The sequence below is a fragment of the Equus przewalskii genome, chromosome X (genome assembly GCF_037783145.1).
Source record: "Equus przewalskii isolate Varuska chromosome X, EquPr2, whole genome shotgun sequence".
NCBI lineage: Eukaryota > Metazoa > Chordata > Mammalia > Perissodactyla > Equidae > Equus > Equus przewalskii.
Genome location: NC_091863.1, coordinates 96,576,867 through 96,591,663, shown reverse-complemented (window position 1 = coordinate 96,591,663; position 14,797 = coordinate 96,576,867). Strand labels below are relative to the sequence as shown.

Genomic DNA, 14,797 nt, shown 5'->3' with positions numbered 1-14,797 from the left:
TTTTTTTGAAACACTCCTGATATCTTGTCATCACTAGACTTATTCTCTCTCTCTCTATTTTTTTTTTTGGTGAGGAAGATTGTCCCTGAGCTAACGTCTGTGCCAATCTTCCTCTATTTTGTACATGGGATACTGCCACAGCATGGCTGGATGAGCAGTGTGTAGGTCCACGCTGAGGATCCGAACCTGAGAAGCCCAGGCCACTGAAGCAGAGGGCACGAACTTAACCACTATGCTACCGTGCCAGCCCCTACTAGACCTATTCTGAATACATTGGTAAGGCTTTTCTGAATAGATTGGTAAGGCTATCATAATTCTATAGATGGGACAACCGAGATATAACAGGTTAAGTGGCTTGTTCAAAGATAGAAAATAATAGAGCTGCGGCAAGGACCCAGACCTCTTGCCTCCTAATCAGGCCTCTTTCCCTTATGCCATATAGGAAATGTGGGATGACAGGTTATAATGGGTTAATGGGAGATGATAGGGAATCACTGTAGTGAACAATTCTGTGTGCTTACTCTGTGGCTAGGCATTGTGGGAGACAACTTATATACATTATGTCATTTGTTCCTCTCATCAATTCAATGACTTAATATTCCCATCTTATAGAAAAGGATGATGCCTACACCTGTAGGCAAACCTGTCAAGTCATCACCCAAATAAAGTACATTGTTGCTTCTACCACTTCACAGTCATATCTTTTTCCTTGATCAGCTCTAAAATTCCTCTAACTTACTATAAGTGGTGATGAGGAAAGGGGAGGATTTTGGAGGTGATCAAGAAATTGACATGGGGTCCACTCAGTTGGTAGAACAGTCAGTTGGCAAAATGATCTTGTTTGGGATTCAATTTGAAATGCCTCTGCATCGGTTTGCTGTTGCATTTGTCTGTGCTATATTATACGCAACATTGTTTGTGGTATCACTCTGTGCCTCCTTAACCTGGCCAAGCTGTACTGTCAGTATTTGAGTAAACCCATGACATTGGAAATGACTTTTGAGGTGAGAGGTACAAGGCTGCTCAGTGAAGATCAGCCTGCCCGGCTGGTTCCCTCCCTAGACAGGTGCTAGACCTTGCAAGACCTGTGGGCCTAAACAGAAAAAAAAGGAGGAATGTGTGCCTCTGGAGTGAAGGTGGGCTACCCCTGACCTGATAATGGGCTATAGTAGGAGGAGCTTCCCATGGCCAGGCTGGTGATTTATGGTACTAAAAGGGAGCAGAATTTGCCACCCCAAAATATGCCTTTCTAGCATAAGGATTATTTTAAGCTGATTATTTTTAAGCAACAGCAGACATAGGAGAAGCTCTGAAAACTGAGTAGAAGTTACCCTTATATAAGAGACATTTACATTTATAAGGGAAATCTCCATCTGTAAGGACATCTCCCATTCTGTACCAGGAAGAGGGGGATGACTAAGTTTCTAGAAACTCTCATCAATGGAGAAGGCCCCTGAAATAAATCTGCATAACAACCTTACCCTTGTTTACCGTGCTTTGCCTGGTAACCTCTCATAACTGGCTACCCACCTCCCGAACACCCTCTTTTGCCTTTAGCTGGAGGTGGTTTTTAACATGATGGCTCAGGCCATTTCAGAGAGTTACTCAGTTTTCCTGGGTCTCTCCCCTGTATACAGGGGGTATACATGCTACTAAACTTCTGTTTGTGTTTCTCCTGTTAATCTTTATTAAAGGTATGTCTCAGCCAAGAACCTAGAAGGATTGTGAAAGGTGAAATAAAATGGAGCCACTTATGTCAAGAGGTTTTTAAATGGAGCTGGGAGGCCATTAAGGAAGTGGGTATGCACGTCCTCACCAAATGGAACCGTGAACTTTTGAACTGGGCCTGATCGCAAATATTTCAGGGCTTCTGCAAGAACACCTGCACCTTGCTACAGTGCTACACTTTTGCTTAGTGATGGCCTTAGCAACCAAACATGTTTAGCCAAGATTAGTTTTCTATCTCCCGCACTGAGTAAAATTCTTTGTAAACAATTTATGCAAACATTGTCACTTTGTCTTTAAAAACCCCTGACTTTTGCTCCCTAATGGGACACTGTTTGAGTTGCTGCTCAAATCTGTGTACGCTGAAATGCAATTTTTTGATCCCAAATAAATGCTTTGCTTCTTGAACTAGTTTCTTGTTTTTAGATTGACAGGTTAGGGGGAAATTATTTTTCCTCCCCTAAAGTAGTCGGAGTCGAGAGGGTGTCCTTCTCCCCATGGACCGCTATGGCAGTGAGGGAACCCACAAGGCAAGAGATGGCAGTCCAAGGCCAGAACTTTAAGCACACTTGGAGGAGTCGCCTTTGTAAACAGCTAGCCTGCCTTTGCTCTTGTCACATTTTGATCTACTATTGAGGACGACATCATTCTAGTCCTTCCGCAGAGGGATATTGAGACCCCAACCCTTGGGCTGGGCTGCCTAAGGGGTTACTTGAAGCGACAACAAGGCAGAGAAGTTGATATTCCTGTCTCTCCTGGGGAGGAGCTGGGTGTCCTACTGAACAGGTGCTTCAAACCACCAGATATGTTGGGCCTTGTTCACGGCCACTTCTCTCCAAGCAGTGACCTGGTGAGTGGGCTAACTGAGGTATAGGCTGATCCTAGTTCTGTATTTACAATACTTGTTTCATGAAACAACTCTTACTGGGGGCCTGCCCAGTGGCACAGCCATTAGGTCACACATTCTGCTTTGGCAGTCTGGGGTTTGCCAATTGGGATCCTGGGTGTGGACCTATACACCACTTGCCAAGCCATGCTGTGGGAGGCGTCCCACATATAAACTAGAGGAAGATGGGCACGGATGTTAGCTCAGGGCCAGTCTTCCTCAGCAAAAAGAGGAGGATTGGCAGCGGATGTTAGCTCAGGGCTAATCTTCCAAAAAAAAAAAAAAAAAACACAACAACTCTTACTGTGTTTGCAAAATGGCGGGGGTGGGGGGGAACATCCATTAACATTTTCTTCAGACAAATGCTGTATGATCTCACTTATATTTAGAATCTAGAAAAAAAAAAAGACTTGTAGAAAAAGATCAGATTTGTGCTTACCAGAGGCAGGGGCTGGGGGGTGGGGTGGGAATTGGACGAAAGTGGTCAAAAGGTACAAACCTCCAGTGAGAAGATAAATGAGTACTGGGGCTGTGATGCACGACGTGACGAGCACAGTTACCACCGCTCTACGGTATCTCTGAACGTTGCTGAGAGTAAATCCTAGGAGTTCCCATCACAAGGAAAAGAATATTTTTTTCCTTTTCTTTTTTGGTTTGTAGCTATGTGAGCAATGATGGAGGTTAATTAAACTGACTGTGGTGATCACTTCACAATATGGGGGAGTCAAAGTACCGTGCTGGACGCCTTAAACCTAGACGGTGCTGCTTACCCGTCAGGGCTCAGTGAAACCAGGGGAAAACATCTTTGGGAAATTCATGCTGTAGAGTGTGGAAATAGATGAATGGATAAAGAAGATGTGGGGTATACATACATATGTATATGTACGTATGGATATTTACAATGGGATATTATTCAGCCGTGAGAAAAGAGAAAATGCTGCCATTTGCAACAACATGGGCGAATCTCGAGGACGTTATGCTGAGTGAAATGAGCCAGGCAGAGAGAGACAGAAAAACAGAGAAAGAAAAAGTATTCCGTGAGACGGTTATCTTTAGCCATTAGTAGTAGTAATAACAGTCACCCTATTTTATCGTTGGGACACTGAAGCTCAGAGAGACGATGAGGCTTGCTCAGTGTCACGTGACAAGAACATGGGGCCGAAGTTCTCGCTATGAGGAGGAAACAAGAAGAGCAATGCTGTGCGCTGAATCCCACTTCAGGTGTTCCAACTCCCAACCTGGCTTCTTTACTCAAACCCCTGGGCTTCGGTATTTTGGCAGGGGGATGGTCAGTGCCATCACGCACCCCCTTGAGAATCTGAGGGAAGGCGCGCACACGCTTAAAGTCACAGTACGGACAGATTTTACATTCGAGTTCCGAGAGACTCACGATCTCCCTGGTGGCCAACCATGGCCTCCAAATCAGGAGCCCCACGTCCAGACAATGTGCCCCACCCCAGTCACTGCAATGAATGGAGCCAGGTAGCACCCTAGACTCTCCCCCTCTACCCCGCATCCTAAGACACTGCTCTCACCAAGTCACTGCCGCTGACCAAAACACTTACAGTGACCCACGCCCAAATCCAGGCATTCGAACTCCTCCCATAACTTTGGCCCCAACCCACCTTTCAAACTAGTTCTCACCCACACCAGTGTTGTCTTCAGGCTCTCCCTCCAGCTCCCCCTCAAAGTCACGTGTTACATGCACTCACTCTGCTGGCCACTCTGGCCGTGTGGGGGTTCCCTGAGACAAGCTTGCACTTGGTTCCTCCTCGGGCAGCTCACGCCACTTCTTGTAACCGGGATTCCCTGCACAGCTCAGCATCTGCCAATGCCTGACCCATCCTGTGAGGTGCAAAGGACACCCTCTTCCCCACAAAAGCCAAACCTGCTTCTAGCACGGGGTGCTGAGAACAAAGTGTCTTGCAAGGTTTGAATCCTGGCGCACTTCCGCCGAGCTGTGTAACCTTGGGGGAGTCAGTGAACGTCTCTGAGCCTCCATTTCCTCGGTCAGGAACTAAAGACGGTGATGGTCCCCTCCTCAGGGGAGGGCTGGAACACACCGATTAGCCAGGCCCTGGTGCGCGGTGAGCTCCCACATGATGTCGCCAGCATGAGCAAGCACAGCGATGTGCCGCTCCACAGACTCTCATATCCACTCGGGAGCAGGGGCTACGCTCCATGTCTGGCACCTTCAGTCACAGTGTGGGCTCACGTGCGGACTGACCCCACTCGGTCTTGACCCCTTAACTCCGGCATCAGCTCAAGATGTCTGAGCCTTCACCATGGGCCTTCCTTGTATTACTTCATGCAAATTTCACAACACCACAGAGGAGGTACGGTCACGATCCCCATTTTACACATGCGGCACCTGAGGCACAGAGAGGTCAGCTAACTCCCCCGGGGTCACAGAGCAAGTAAGTGGTGGGGCTGGGCTGCCTGCCTCCAAGCTGTGGGGCCTCCTGCTCCTGGGTGGGCCAATCCGCCTCCCCAGATGGTGAGAACCGACGGCGCCATGGCCAGCTGGGCCTTCTCAGCCCTCCCCACACGGCTGCCCTGCATACGCAGCAGCCGACATGGGCTTCTTGCGTGAAGCATGTACATCTCCAAAAAGACACGGTAGGGACGCCATTTTCACAAGAAGACATCCTCTCCTCTCCTCGGTGCCCACACTCAGATGATAAGCATCTCGATCTCCTCTCACGGGCCCTCATGAAAAATAACCAGGAAAAAGATGGAAGTAGGAAATGGGAGGCAACAGGGTACGGTCATTCATAAAGTTTTTTTAAATCGTCTCTATTAATCTTCTCGCAACCGCGTGTGTTAGCTTCTACTGTTGTCTCCATTTGGCAGATAAGAAAACTAAGACTAGGGGAGAATAAGCAACTCAGGTTAGCGTGGGGGCCCCGCGCAGGGCACCCCAAAGTATCCCACAAGGGCCTATGGATGATTTTGAATTAAAGGTAAGAAGCTTCGAGAAGCGGCCAATGCAAAAAGGGGATTTCCCCCTCCTCTTTCTGTTTCCGCGGAAAGCAGGAAATAAATGTCCCATGTGGAAGGTACCCTCCCGCCACCAGGCGACGGAGACAGCCTGATCGCCAGAGCTAGGGAATTCGGGGCCAGGAAGCCGGCAGACACAAAATCCGTTACTTCGACTAATTTGCTACCTCAAGCCTAAACTCTGCTTAAATTCCTCTCTAATTACACACCCCAAACCTAAGCTTCTCGGTCCTGACATTTTCGCACAGATTGTTTCTCTGTGTCAAAAGATGTAACAAGCAGCCTGCTTTGCCCATCTTGGAGAGCGTCGTTCGTATGATCTCCAATGTGGACCTATCAAATTGGCTTTTCTCCTGTTAATCTGGTCTCGTGTCAATTTTATTCTTAGTCAAGAGGGGTAGAAGGGGGAATTTCCCCCTGTCGGACCAGACCCAAGGCCAAGCTCCTGTTCCTGGAGTCCCGGGGAGTATGGCGAACTCTGACTTCAGCCTCATTGCAAAAACTCAGAGCAGGCAACCTCCTGGCCAATCATACTAGTTTACTATTCCCTGCCTACGACTGGATGCTGGATATGGAGGGCTGGGCCAAGAGAGATTCTCCAAACATCTCTCCAACGTCTACGGAGCTAGCGTGGGTTCTCTCGCTTCCCCTGCACAAATCGGCTGGAACGATCCAACGCAACCCCGTCTTCCTCTGGAAAGACAACCCAGGAGGTCGGGCGTAGTCGGGCAAAGGGCAACCCGGAGTCCCAAGTTCTGTCCTGGCGCATGCGCCCTCCTTGCAGGCACACCCTCCCATTTGATGGCCACGCCCCTGCCGTATGGGCACCTCAGCCCGCCCAATCGCCAGCAACTGGCGGTGAGCCCACACACGGCGCCTACTCAGACACGCTCTAGTCCGACTAGCTGCTCTAACCTGCCTAGACGCTCTGACCTGACTAGACGCCCGAAGAGCCTTGAAGGAGCCGGGTCGCGGGCCGCCACTCCAGCCTTGAGCCATGGATCCCAGAGCAGAATCCCCAGAAGCACACGGCCTCTTGGACAGCACTCGGGACCTGGAGCCTCCACAGCAGTGCAGCGACGAGGGAGACGACGAGGACCGGGAAGAAGGGCATGGTGAGTGGTGGTCGGGACAGGCCCTTCGGCCAACTCCAAGCAAGGAGCGTGCCCTGGGAGAGGCGAGCGGACAGGACACCCCTCCGATGCAGCCCCTCACCCCCTTCTTCCCACAGCCTGGGCTCCAACGCCCTGATCTTTCTCTTTGGGATTCCTCCTTTGCAGAAGCGAAACGTGTGGAGATCTCGCTTAGCGCAGACGGAGGAGAAGAGGAAGAAGGGATACAGGCCGAACCTGAGCAGGAAGCAGCAGCAGCAGCCGCACAAGGGAAAGAGGCAGGAGACGGAGCAGGAGAAGGAGAAGAAAAGGACGACGGCGCCGTTGGCGCTGGAGCTCCCGCGAACCGCGAGGCCGGCGGCGATGGCGGCCGAGAAGCGGGAGAGCAGGGGCCGGAGGAGCAGCCCCCGCAGGCCGCCGTCGAATGTCCGCAGCCTGGAGCCAGGCGGCAGGCGGGCCGCCGCGCCACGTTCACCCCGGTGCAGCTGCGGGAGCTGGAGGGCGTTTTCCGCCACACTCCGTATCCCGAATTGTGGTTGCGGTAAGCCGATTGCTCTGCTTCGCGTCGTTTCCAGGCAGCATGTGGGGCTGGTCCAGGGCGGCCTTCGGCTCTCTCACAGGTCCCTCTCCTCCCCTCCCTCACGAAGAGCCACCTGGGGGACTCCAGGCTGCCAGGGCCCCCGCCCCTGCCCTTGGGTTCTAGGGTTGGGGTGAGGGCTGTGCCTCTTGGGAGTCAAGGTAAATGTTTTCATTCAGGATTTCAATAAATCGAGGCAGGAAACTTTGGCTGCCGCCTTTAAGATAGAAAACGTTCGGTCGGGACCAGGCCAGGGAGAAAAGTGAGTAGCGTGAGGCAGGGGGAAGCAAACGCCGGACTGGATCGTGCCTTTGTTTAACGTTTGGATCATCTGTTGTTCACGGATTGTTTTTGCCTTGATTTTCATAGTTTTAAACGCTGCGTTTGAAAGTGATTGATCTTGATTAGCGATTTTTCTGCATCCCCGTAAATCCTGTTCTTGAGAGAAAACTGTCCGTAAAGCAAGCCTCATCTTAGATACTAGGGAATAGTGTAGCCGAGTGGGGTGGGGAGCTGGTGATTAAAAAAAGTTTAAAAATAAGTGCAACCGGGGGCTGGCCCCGTGGCCGAGTGGTTAGGTTCGCGCGCTCCGCTGCAGGCGGCCCAGTGTTTCGTCGGTTCGAATCCTGGGCGCGGACATGGCACTGCTCATCAGACCACGCTGAGGCAGCGTCCCACATGCCACAACTAGAAGAACCCACAACGAAGAATACACAACTATGTACCGGGGGGCGTTGGGGAGAAAAAGGAAAAAATAAAATCTTAAAAAAAAAAAAAATAAGTGCAACCGAAGAATGAACAGCAGAGAGTTTGTGCCATCCTTAAGCATCGTCTAGGAATGGACTCCAGCCTGTTCATCACTCATAGGCAGATAGTAGATAATAGACAGATAGACAGATAGATAGATAGATAGATAGCAGGCTATTTTAAGGTTCTAATTTAACGCATAACACGAGTGAGAGCAATGGTTGAAAGTTGGTAGGGAAATTTGCTCAGTCAGATATTCTTTTTCATTTTGAAGTCGGTAACACTCGGTGAACTAGAACTTCATGTGTCCTTGGGAACCGTGCCTCCTTCACCCGTGATACTTGGCTCTCCTTCAGTGCTTTGTCAACGTCAGTTCACTGTCAGTCCTGAAGTGGTGTGAGTTTTCCTACTGCAGAAGTGGGTTCGTAAAGCAAATGGCTGACATTTCCCTGAAAGAAAAAGTTTCAAATAAGAATGCACTATCACGCTAGATTTAATTTAACGCACAGCTCCAAATACTGAACACTTGCGATTTTTCCCCCTCAGACAGGAGCTTGCTAGACGCATGGGTGTGACTGAAGCCAGGGTGCAGGTGAGTAAACCTGAACAAAGCAGCTCGGCAGGGCAGCCCTTCTAAAACCTGCTTCTGTCCTACACGGTCTCACGTTTGTGTGTTTTTGTTGCCTCTTCCGTGTTTGGGAAATGAGTTTTGAACTTTGGGGTCCTGGTGGGTGGAAAACGGGGTAAGTAAACAGCAGCTTTTGGAAACTGCCCGTCACCAGAAGGAACGTGATTTCCTAAAGGAGAAAAAAAAATGATCATTAGTACACTGTTCCTTATATACAAAGGTAGATGTGTATGTATAGCTCAACTCCTTTTGACACGGGTATCCTTTAGGTAACACTTGTGTGTGGAGTCACATTGGGGTTAAGTCTGAAGTGGAAATTGCTCAGATGAATGCACCAAGAAGTTCCATTATACTAAATTACTTAAAACCAAGCATAAGCTCTTTATGTAAGGAGTGAATTTATAAGTATCTAGGCATTGAAGAGGGGGCGTAATTCACACATAGAACACAGCAGAGGAGCAGCTGATGTGTGTTTGGTTCGGCCGAGACCGGTGGGGAGGGTATAGCATGAGTCCAAGCGCCTGGTCCTCCTGCCGTTGTTTTGAAGTGTTTGGCAGAGTGGTGTAGAGAATGGCGGCCCTAAATTTTAATCTTCTGCAATTCTTTGATATGTGAGCCTGCAAACACTGCTAACATAGTAGGTTGTGCATGGTGGCGGGGACGGGAGGGGGTGTTGCAACCTTGTAACTATGTCCAAAAGATGAAACAAAGGAAAGTACAACAATTTCAAAGTTCCACCGACCTAAGAAAGGTGGAAGCAAGGTGCAAGCGCCAGGCGCGAATTAGAGAGTCGAACGTATGCCTTGGGGACGTCACACACATTCAAATTTTTGAGACTCCAAGTGCATTGGTGAATATTCTCTGGAGGAATGTCTAACACCTAAGAGGTGTGTCCTTCCTTCCGGTGGCGCTGTCGTGAAGCGGTGGGTTGTGTGGAACTTGGTGGGGGGGGGGGAGGCGGGGGATGGCTCTTAGTTCAGGCTGGATGCTCACCTGTGGGAATTTGAAATGCTTTTTCTTTGCTCAGTCAGTGATGACTAATTTATGGGTCAATGGATCAAGAGGTGATGTTTTGAGATCGTAGGAAAGTCTAAGTTGTGTCAAAGGATAATTTGGAAGTGAAAAAAAGAAGAAGGAGAAAAGACAGAAAGAGAGGAAAAGAAAAATCAGGCTGGGTTTATTAGCTTTGCTGCAGAGACCGTGTGTGAGGGCAGTGACGGAAACGGGCCGCAGACCTAGTGACGGGGTGTCTGAGAAGCAGCCCAACAAAGCAGGCCGCTGAGCGCTGGCGTCCTGAGGCCGAGGGCTGGGCTCACAGTCGGGTCTGGCCGGGGCCGGGAGGACCAGGCCTCTGCTTTCGCAAGCAGGCAGAGCAAGCTCAGAGGAAAAGAAAAACTTCAGTTTTCGTGCGTGGACTTCCTCCCTGCATGGGTTTGCGCAGTGCTCCCTCAGTGGGGTTCTGCAGGGACGAGGAGCCACAAGAAACAACTAAGGAAAGAGAGAGGATGTTCTCACCTGTTTCCAAACTCTACAGCATGAATTTCCCAAAGACGTTTTCCCCTGGTTTCACTGAGCCCTGACGGGTAAGCAGCACCGTCTAGGTTTGAGGCGTCCAGCACGGTACTTTGACTCCCCCATATTGTGAAGTGATCCCCACAGTCAGTTTGATTAACCTCCATCATCGCTCACATAGTTACAAACCAAAAAAGAAAAAATTGTTTTTCTCCTTGTGGTGAGAACTCTTAGGATTTACTCTCAGCAACTTTCAGAGATACCGTAGAGCAGTGGTAACCGTGGTAGAGCGGTGGTAACTAACAGTGCTCGTCACGTCGTGCATCACAGCCCCAGTACTCATTTATCTGCTCACTGGAGGTTTGTACCTTTTGACCACTTTCGTCCAATTCCCACCCCCCCAGCCCCTGCCTCTGGTAAGCAGAAATCTGGTCTTTTTCTGCAAGTTTGGTTTTTTGTTGTTAGATCCCACATAAAAGTGAGATCATGCAGCATTTGTCTGAAGAAAATGCTAAGGGAGGTTCCCCCTTAGTCTGCAATTAACAGTAAGAGTCGTTCTAGGAAACCGGTATTTTAAATATGCAGCTAGTAGCAGCCTTTACCTCAGTGAGCCCGATTTGCATTTTGGTTGTGTTTATGCAGGTTTGACCGCTGGTATGCTTGGATCCCTCAAAGTGAGCCCTATCACAGTGGCTTTTTAGACTACATATTCACACAGAAGGACCCAAACACTACGGTGGGAGAGTGAAAATAAGGCAACAGGCAGAGAGAGGAGGATGCAGACTGGGACTGTCCCAAAATAGTAAACACGACGTGATTGAGCTGACTAGGATGCTGAGGGGACAATGTAGTCTAAAGGGCAGTTTTATTTTTAGTTGTTTGGATATTTTGTGACCCCCTCACCCACACGGTTGTCGACTCTCTTCCCCAACCGCTGGTTCCATCTTCTTGCCTTAAGCATAAGGGAGGAGAAGGGGACCTCCTGGGTGAGCGGCGCGGCCTAGGTTGAGTGGCATGCCGGGCATCAGCGGCCCCCTCCCAGGGTCCTGGAGCAGTGGGCTGACCTGGTCCCGAGCCCAGGAAGGTTTGGAGGGTGGGCCAGGTCGGAGCTCGCAGAATTGACAACGGTGACAGCGGTATGCCTCTTTCCCTCCAAACTCTTGCCTGGGCAAGGATTTTAAGAGAGTTAGTCAACTCGGTAAATTTGGGACTTTAGTAAAGTCGGCCCGAATTTAGTGAGTCTAAGCATTCATTTCCCCTAAAGTCTAAAAAGTTAAAGCAGTGTCCATGGCTTCAGCTATCCTCGTGTCCCAGCAAGCCCGGCCACAAACTCCCTGGGCCCCCTCTGACCGAGCCTCGCTCGCAATGCCATCTTTTTAACTACCAAGAGGTGGCAGAGGATGAATGGCCCTTTAGTCATCCCTGAAGGAAAGCTTTGGTTTAAAAATCCCACACACCCCCTTTGATTATTTCCTGTACACTGAAGATGGGCTTTTCAACATGGAGGCTGTTCCCCTCAGGATGACTTTAAGAGACACCCACTTCCTACCATACTGTGCTTCCCCAAGGCCACTGTGACACTTGCCTAGTGAGGCGGGGTTAGTGGCAGCTGGACAGCTGAGGGGCAGCTGTCAGGACACAGACGTACCAAGCAGAGCAATCACAGCAGGGACACAGTGCAATTCCTCAGCCACACCTGCGTTGGAGAGTGGGGAAAATAACATTAAAGGTGGGAGGAGAGAGACACAGCAATCTGCCAAGCCGGAGCCTGGCACGCGGCCAGTGCTCACCGACGGCGAGCTGGGGCGGGGGGCCATGGTGGCAACTTTCCTAAGATATTTTCGCAAGAAGGAAACAGCTTCTCCTGACGCAGTTTAAAATCTTAAGGGCATAGAGAGTTGCCTGCTGTGTTTTTTCATGACATTAAACGCTCAACGTACTAAACCAATCCCTTTTTCCCTCTGTTTGAAGGTTTGGTTTAAGAATAGGAGGGCCAAGTGGAGGAGATGGCAGAGGGCGTTGATGTTCAGAGTCATGCCCCCCGTGGTCCTGGGCCCCCCCGTCGTCATTGGCTCGCGCAGACCCAGAAGTACCATCCTGATTCGGACTCCGGATTGCATGCGGATGCTTTTGCAGCCGCTGCCGCCGGGGCTGCCTCTGCCGCCCGGGTCTCCCTTTCCTCCTGTGTTCTTGCCGCCTCCGCCCTAGCTTCTTCCACCTTTCCTTCCCTGTGGCTGCTGTCGTGTGGCATGGCCTGCTCCCTTACCATCAGGGGGCCTTTTGTAGCCCACATTTTCTAAAGAATGGTCTCTGTGACAGTTTTTTCAAAGTTCTTTTGAGCCAAGTTCAAATTCTGCATCCCTCACCATCAAGAGCAGTTCACCAAATGCCTGCTAAATGTGTTAAATAAAAGTACACAGTCATTGACCCTCTCTTGTAGGGCACGTGTTTGTATTTTCAATAAAGTTGTGAATTCTCTGCAAATTTGTCTTGTGTGTTACATGGGGTTAGTGAGTTTGATGGAAATTGCGAAGAAGATGCCGTTCAGACCGACGGCCAAGGAGGCTTCCTGTCATGCAGGAGTATCTCTGAGTCACCATCGGCAGGCCACGCACATCTCAGAAGTTTCCCAAGTGCCCGTGGCAGGCTCACACAGACCCACCTCTTCTCTGCCACCCTCTCCCCCAACACCCCATCGTCCCCCGACCCTGCCCCGTTGGGACCATACAGATGTGTCAGATGGAGTGGCATGAGTCCCTGATGAGAGAACAGTGCGTTTCAAGGCAGGCCTGAGCCCCATTCTCGCTGAGGAGCTCAGGCACAACGGAGGACTCTACGGGAAGCTTCCTAAGAGGCTCCTCCCGGGGCTTTAGGGAGAAGTGGGAGCCAGGCCTTCACCTGGTGCTCTCCAAGTTCTGTTCGCCACCTTCCCTTTTGTGGAGGGGACACGGGGATAGAAAACTATAATTAGTGTTCGGGTGGTGAACATGATGTAATGTACACAGAACTCGCAATATGATGTACAGCCGAAAAAAAGAAAACTTGAAAAAAACAGAAAGAAACCATTCTAGCAGGAGGGTCCTGCTTCTTCCAAGGCGACGCAGGGGGAGACTCCCTCAAGGCCAGAGCAAGGCTCTTCTCCCGCCCCCTTGCCCTCCTCCACCCCCCACAAGTAGAGAGCACATTATAGCTTCCTCCTCAGCTCAGAGCTGAGATCACGCCTTCAAGTGTGTTTTGTCCCCTCCACCATCCTTGAGAGAACCCTGGTTCCAGCTAATTCTACAGCGAAACGTGCCAGGGTCGGGGAAAATCACCTTTCGACCCTTGTGTTCTATGGCTGGACTAACAATAAAATTGACACAAGACCAGATTAACAGGAGAAAAACCCAGTTTAATAGCACGTTTTGGAGATCATAGAGAAATGGTGCTCAGAGAGTGCACGTGGCAGGCAGCATATATATCTTTTACACAAAGAAACAATAAATTTGTGAGGAATGACACGACAAAGAAACTCAGATTTGAGGTACGTAATTCGTGACGCATTGAAGCAGAGTTGAGGCTTGAGGGAGTAAATTAGCAAGGTTTGTCTCTGCAGGCTCCCGGGATCAGGATGCAGGGAGAGCACCCTTCACAGGGGAGATGGATTTCCTGCTTTCAGGGGGGAACAGAGACAGGAGGGTCAGAATGCCCTTGTTGCTTCTCAAGTAACTTGAATTCAAAATAACCAATATGCTATTGTGGGATATTTCGGGGTGAGGTGGCCTGCCCTGGGCCCCAACAGTTCCCTCCTCTGAAACTTCCCTGGAAGTTTCCCATATTAAAAATCGAGTTGGTAGATTGTTCCATTATTTCACGGAATTAAACTTTTAGTCTTCAAAATAGATCGGTTCAGTTGAACAGTTGGGTCTCATTGCAGGAGACCACGATGCAGGTGGGCTCCCAGAGTTAGGGCTGGGACGTGCATGCAGGCTGTCAGTTCTTTCTTTTGGCTCTCTTTGGGAATGACTCTGGATCTTGGGAAGGTAGTAACCTCTGAGGACGCCTCTTGGGTCCGTAGAGTTGTTTAATACTGGCAGAAACATTTACTGTTTGTCTCACTTAAAAACCCAACAAGATATTTAAAAGGATTTTTTTAGCAGCTGTGTGGTCAAAAATTGGCCAAACTAAACCCTGATGTTCAGAGCCTGATAGGAATTTCTTATAGGCCTTCTTTGCTCAATTAGAATAAAACTATGTACCCAGAGGAAAGAAGCAAACTAGGAATAATGTAACCGGACCGGTAGATCAACCTATGATGTCATTTAAGTTACAGCCCAGTTTCTGAGGAATTGAGAGCCCACTGTCCTTACCTTACAAGTCCTTGCAAAGCTGAAAGTGCATCTCTACAGGCAGGTCAGATTCAACCCATTCCCTTTCACCAATCCCAAAACCTTCCCTATTTGCCTCAAAAGGCTTATAACCTCTCCCAGAACTCTTTAGACCTTCCCCAGTTCCTAAGACTGAAGGAAAATTTTAAATGGCAATTACCCTGAAACTCCTTTGAAAAAAAGGGAAACTCGCCTTTTTTTCTCTCTGTCCATTAAAGTTGTAAATTTTACCACGTCTTTAAA

General features: G+C 49.6%; 1 protein-coding gene across 1 annotated transcript; it reads left to right on the top strand.

Annotated features, from left to right (window-relative positions):
- Positions 1-5,219: 5,219 nt before the first annotated feature.
- Positions 5,220-12,671, top strand: LOC103544019 (rhox homeobox family member 1-like). The gene is made up of 4 exons (XM_008510871.2): positions 5,220-6,726; positions 6,892-7,264; positions 8,594-8,639; positions 12,159-12,671. The coding sequence occupies exons 1-4, from the start codon at positions 6,609-6,611 to the stop codon at positions 12,393-12,395; spliced, it is 774 nt and encodes a 257-aa protein (XP_008509093.2). The 5' UTR covers positions 5,220-6,608; the 3' UTR covers positions 12,396-12,671.
- Positions 12,672-14,797: the final 2,126 nt, after the last annotated feature.

Bases quoted from the DNA above. Each gene is read 5' to 3' on its own strand.
- LOC103544019 (XM_008510871.2), top strand. From the start codon at position 6,609: ATGGATCCCAGAGCAGAATCCCCAGAAGCACACGGCCTCTTGGACAGC. The intron at 7,265-8,593 runs GTAAGCCGATTG...TTTCCCCCTCAG, and splicing joins TATCCCGAATTGTGGTTGCG to ACAGGAGCTTGCTAGACGCA. The intron at 8,640-12,158 runs GTGAGTAAACCT...CTCTGTTTGAAG, and splicing joins TGACTGAAGCCAGGGTGCAG to GTTTGGTTTAAGAATAGGAG.